Raw genomic sequence first — 5,321 nt, 5'->3', positions numbered from 1 at the left:
CACACACCGACCAGCCATAACATTATGACCACTGACAGGTGAAGTGAATAACACTGATTATCTCTTCATCACGGTGGGATATATTAGGCAGCAAGTGAACATTTTATCCTCAAAGTTGATGTGTTAGTGTGGTCCAAAAGTGGTCCAAGGAAGGAACAGTGGTGAACCGGCGACAGGGTCATGGGTGGCCAAGGCTCACTGATGCACGTGGGGAGCGAATCCAACAGACGAGCTACTGTAGCTTAAATTGCTGAAGAAGTTAATGCTGGTTCTGATAGAAAGGTGTCAGAATACACAGGGCATCGCAGTTGCAGGGCTGTTTTGGCAGCAAAAGGGGGACCAACACAATATTAGGAAGGTGGTCATAAAGTTCTGCCTCATCGGTGTATCTATATATATGATATATATGATTAAATTGCTAAATGGTTTTAAATACCTTTGTGTTTTCAAATACGATAAAGAAAAAATAAGTCAAAATAAATATTTTATCCTAGATATGTTTTATTAATAGCAGTCTTGATTAATAGTATCTTTTTATTTGTCTATATTTCAATAGGTCAGACTATCAAAGGCATCATGAATACCTCCCTTACATGCATTCTGCTTGCTTGTGCCATGTTGGCTGGGCTGTGGGGCTCCGCCGATGGCCGCAAACTCCACCTGGGTTCCTGTACCCTGACGGTTCACACTCATGAGCTCAGGCACCATTTTCATCAGATCCGCCACAATATGGTGAGCATCCTCACAGCTCGAAATCAAAGACTCTTTATTCTGGTTCTTTAGAATGAGCTGCATGTGAAAAAGAGTAATATTTTGTTAGGATTATAGTGCAGTGCTAATTATGTTAACGAGGTATATTTGGGACTGTGGTAGCTCAGTACATTTACATTTTTGGCATTTAATAACAGTACAGTGACAGTTTACAGTCTAAGCAATTTATAGTTAAGGGCCTTGCTCAAGGGCTCAACAGTGGCAACCTGGCAGAGGTGGGGCTTAAACCAGCGACCTCTTGATTACTAGTCCAGTACCTTAACCGCTAAGCTACAACTGCCCTAGGTGGGTAGAGCTTTGGGTTTATCAATTGAAAGGTTGCTGGTTTAAATCCTTGCTCTCCAAAGCAGCAACTGTTGGGCACTTGAGTGGACTCCTTAATCCTCTTGGCTTTCTAAGAATAGCTGGGGTTTGGAGTGACAGAAACAGAAAGTTAGAGATATAGAAAAGTACATAATTTGACAACAAACATTACTGATGTACTACTTTTTGCACCTTGAACAAAATATGCTCACCATGTGCCCAAAATGTGCTCAGCCAAACTACAGGTTAGGCTTAGTTCACCCACAATGTAAACCTGCTTCCCTGTGGCAAAACATTGCTATGAATTACCTTTAATCAGCAGTTTACAGCCAATACAGCCAAGATAATTACTGACACAAGTACACTTTACAAATTTAAACAGCTCAGGGCTAATGAATTCAAAATTCATAACAACTAGGTGTAAACCAGAGCAATAGATTCTTGGATTTAAAGTGTGGCCTGTCGTACTTGAAATTCACAAGCACTGATATCGTCCACAGCTCACACAGGACAACCACAAGGGTGTGCGGCTTCTGAGAGGCGACATGATGAAGAACTTGCAGGTAAGACAGATTCCCCTGAACGTATATACATATTTAAAGTTTGTTTTCCATCATAAACTGAGACTTTAAAATCATACAGAAAGTCTGACACATTAAGTGCGACTTACATCTGATATTCTAATTATTTAGCAGTTTGCTAGTTAGGGAGGCACGGTGGGTAGCACTGTTGCCTCACAGCAAGAAGGTCCTGGGTTTGATCCCCAGGCGGGGCGGTCCGGGTCCTTTCTGTGTGGAGTTTGCATGTTCTCCCTGTGTCTGCGTGGGTTTCCTCCCACAGTCCAAAAACATGCAGTCAGGTTAATTGGAGACACTTAATTGTCCTATAGGTGAATGGGTGTGTGTATGTGTGTCTGCCCTGCGATGGACTGGTGCCCCATCCAGGGTGTTACTGTGTGCCTGGATAAGCGGTTAAGAAAGTGAGTGAGTAAATGAGTGAGTAAGTGTTAGCTATGTGCTTACATCACTGGAATAAAATTGAAGTTATTGTGGTACTATCAAACAGTCTAATTGGGACACTTCTACATGTCACTAAAATATAAAAATGTAAATTAAATAAATACATTTGATACTAAAATTGTACTTTTTTATATATCAAGAAGGGGTGGATATAAAAGCTGAGAAATTGACTGTTGTTTATTTTTAAGGCTGCAGAGAGCTGCTGCTTCCTGAGGCAACTCCTACACTTCTATCTTGAGAAGGTCTTCAGTGGTTACACAAACAGTCAGTCCCTCCACCGCAGAACCACCAGCGTCCTGGCCAACTCATTTCTCAGCATGACCAAGGACCTGCGAGCATGTGTATGTATACAGTAACTAATCATTTTTAGAATACAAATACACCGATCAGCAATAACTTTCTACACTCACTGTCCATTTTATCAGCTCCACTTTTCATATAGGAGCACTTTGTAGTTCTACAATTACTGAGTGTAGTCCATCTGTTTCTCTGCATGCTTTGTTAGCCCCCTTTTGTGCTGTTTTTTAATGGTCAGGACTCTCCCAGGACCACTACAGAGCAGGTATTATTTAGGTGGTGGATCATTCTCAGCACTGCAGTGACATTGGCATGGTGGTGGTGTGTTAGTGTGTGTTGTGCTGGTATGAGTGGATAAGACACAGCAATGCTGATGGAGTTTTTAAACACCTCACCGTCACTGCTGGACTGAGAATGTGTGACACTGATGAAGGTCTAGAAGATGACCAACTCAAACAGCAGCAATAGATGAGCGATCGTCTCTGACTTTACATCTACAAGGTGGACCAACTAGGTAGGAGTGTCTAATAGAGTGGACAGTGAGTGGACACGGTATTTAAAAACTCCAGCAGCGCTGCTGTGTCTGATCCACTCATACCAGCACAACACACACTAACACACCACCATGTCAGCGTCACTGCAGTGCTGAGAATGATCCACCATGTAAATAATACCTGCCCTGTAGTGGTCCTGTGGGGGTCCTGACCATTGAAGAACAGGGTGAAAGCAGGCTAAAAAAGTATGTAGAGAAACAGATGGACTACAGTAAGTAATTGTAGAACTACAAAGTGCTTCTATATGGTAAGTGGAACTGATAAAATGGACAGTGAGTGTAGAAACAAGGAGGTAGTTTTAATGTTATATGATGAAAAATGAATGCTAATGATGATTTCTTGTTTTAATACAGCATGCTCAGATGCACTGCCATTGCAGTGAGGAAACCAACAAAAAGTTTGATGCCATTCAGGGCGTCTATGACAAGGTAATTAATCACACTTCTCTAAATAATGAGCATTAGTTCTAACCTATAGTACACTATTATTTAGCAAGCAGTGCCTGATTTAAATAATTCAATTGAATCAAGACTTTAACATGAAACCAAGTATTTATAATGTATAAATTATTTTACTGCAAGTAAGTAGTGAGTAAAAACATTTCACTTTCAGTGTTTACTCACATTGCTACCTAATTCAAAAAGAAAATATGTAGGTGGCTGTTATGACCAAAAGGTTTGAACTTATGATAACATGTAAGACAGTGAGACGGGTGTCACTTCATGTTACAACATGCCTACAAAACAACTATTGTCCTATTGTCTTTACTCTAAAATGCCGAGCGTGCCCGGTTGACCTAGATTTTAGATGACTGGCGAGGAAAATGTAGGTTAGTTGGTGGCACCAAAAACAATAGGCACCTGTTTACATATTTTGTTACATAAGCAGGTCCTTTAATTACTGGAATTTATGAATCAAACATGCAAGCCTGGAAAGGAAGTATTATATAAAAATAATATTTATTTTGGCCACAAAGTAAAAATCACCTGGTCAATTACTTATTGACGTTAGTAACATTACCTTGTTAAATCAAATTAGTCAACAATGCGTTAGTATAATGTGTTTTTACACAAACTACATATGAGTCATTACTGGTCCCAGTTGTTTTTAAGACAATTCTCTAGCTCTTGAGCCAGTATAGCTATAATAACACCAGATATATGTGGACACTCCTCCTAACTATTAAGTTTTATTAGGTGTTTCAGCCACCTAACAAATGTACAAAATCAATTATATTAATGAAATCACTTGCTTTTAGTTTTATAACAACAGTCTGGGAATTGTCCTTTTCTGTTTTAGCATTAGGGGCGGCACGGTGAGTAGCACTGTCGCCTCACAGCAAGAAGGTCCTTAGTTCGATCCCCAGATGGGGCGATCCGGGTCCTTTCTGTGTTTGCATGTTCTCCCCATGTCTGCGTGGGTTTCCTCCCACAGTCCAAAAACATGCAGTCAGGTCAATTGAAGACACTAAATTGCCCTGTAGGTGAATGGGTGTGTGTATGTGTGTGTTTGCCCTGCGATGGACTGGCGCCCCATCCAGGGTGTTACTGTGTGCCTTGCGCCCATTGAAAAGCTGGGATGGGCTCCAGCACCCACCTCTCCCCCACGACCCTAATTGGATAAGCAGTTAAAAAAATGAGTGAGTGAGTGAGTGTTTTAGCATTACTGTACCCCTGTATACAAAGTGAGGTCTGTAAAAACTTGGTTTGACAGGTTTGCTGTGTATAAATTCCAACTGCCAGCATGGAGCCCAAACCTCTGATCCCAACAATACTAATGGCTAAACCTACAAATGCATTAATCATTAATTTGATACTAAAAAACACAAATTTTGGACACAAATTTTATAAAAACAGATACAAAAAACTCATATGATGTTTATAATAATAACTTATACATATTAAAAAGTATTAATTAGTATCAATTAGCCTTTTGTTTGTTGAAGCTGAGACATTTTCTAAATGTTGTGTGTATTTTCTTACAGCTGGAGATTGGGGCAGCATCTGTAAAGGCCATAGGAGAGCTGGACTCTCTACTGGAGTGGCTTGATAGCTTCCACACCGAAAAAAGCAACAAACCACACCACGCCAACCATCACGATGATGATGAAAACTAGGATTCTTATAAAATCCACTTTATTTTACTTCATAGGATCAGTTTATTTATTATGGGCTACACTTTATATATGTATTGTATTTAAATGTTCTTTATGAATTACAACAGGTTGGGATGGCATAGATGATGTTTACATTCTTAAGACTTGTACTTTCCTTGGGCTATGACTTCATAGCATATTATTATGTATTTAAGGGCAAGTTTATCACATTTATTGTGATGTTTTGTCAGAAAAATAATGCCTATGGCTTTTTAATGTATG

At 39.9% G+C, this 5,321-nt stretch overlaps 1 protein-coding gene across 1 annotated transcript; it reads left to right on the top strand.

Annotated features, from left to right (window-relative positions):
- The first annotated feature begins 576 nt into the window (after positions 1–576).
- il19l (interleukin 19 like) lies at positions 577–5,060 on the top strand. Its single transcript, XM_062987194.1, has 5 exons — positions 577–732; positions 1,575–1,637; positions 2,282–2,434; positions 3,298–3,372; positions 4,929–5,060. The coding sequence occupies exons 1-5, from the start codon at positions 577–579 to the stop codon at positions 5,058–5,060; spliced, it is 579 nt and encodes a 192-aa protein (XP_062843264.1).
- Positions 5,061–5,321: the final 261 nt, after the last annotated feature.

Source organism: Trichomycterus rosablanca, chromosome 24 (genome assembly GCF_030014385.1).
Source record: "Trichomycterus rosablanca isolate fTriRos1 chromosome 24, fTriRos1.hap1, whole genome shotgun sequence".
Classification (NCBI taxonomy): domain Eukaryota; kingdom Metazoa; phylum Chordata; class Actinopteri; order Siluriformes; family Trichomycteridae; genus Trichomycterus; species Trichomycterus rosablanca.
The sequence above is the reverse complement of the archived record's forward strand: the minus strand, read 5'-3'. Positions and strand labels throughout refer to the sequence as shown.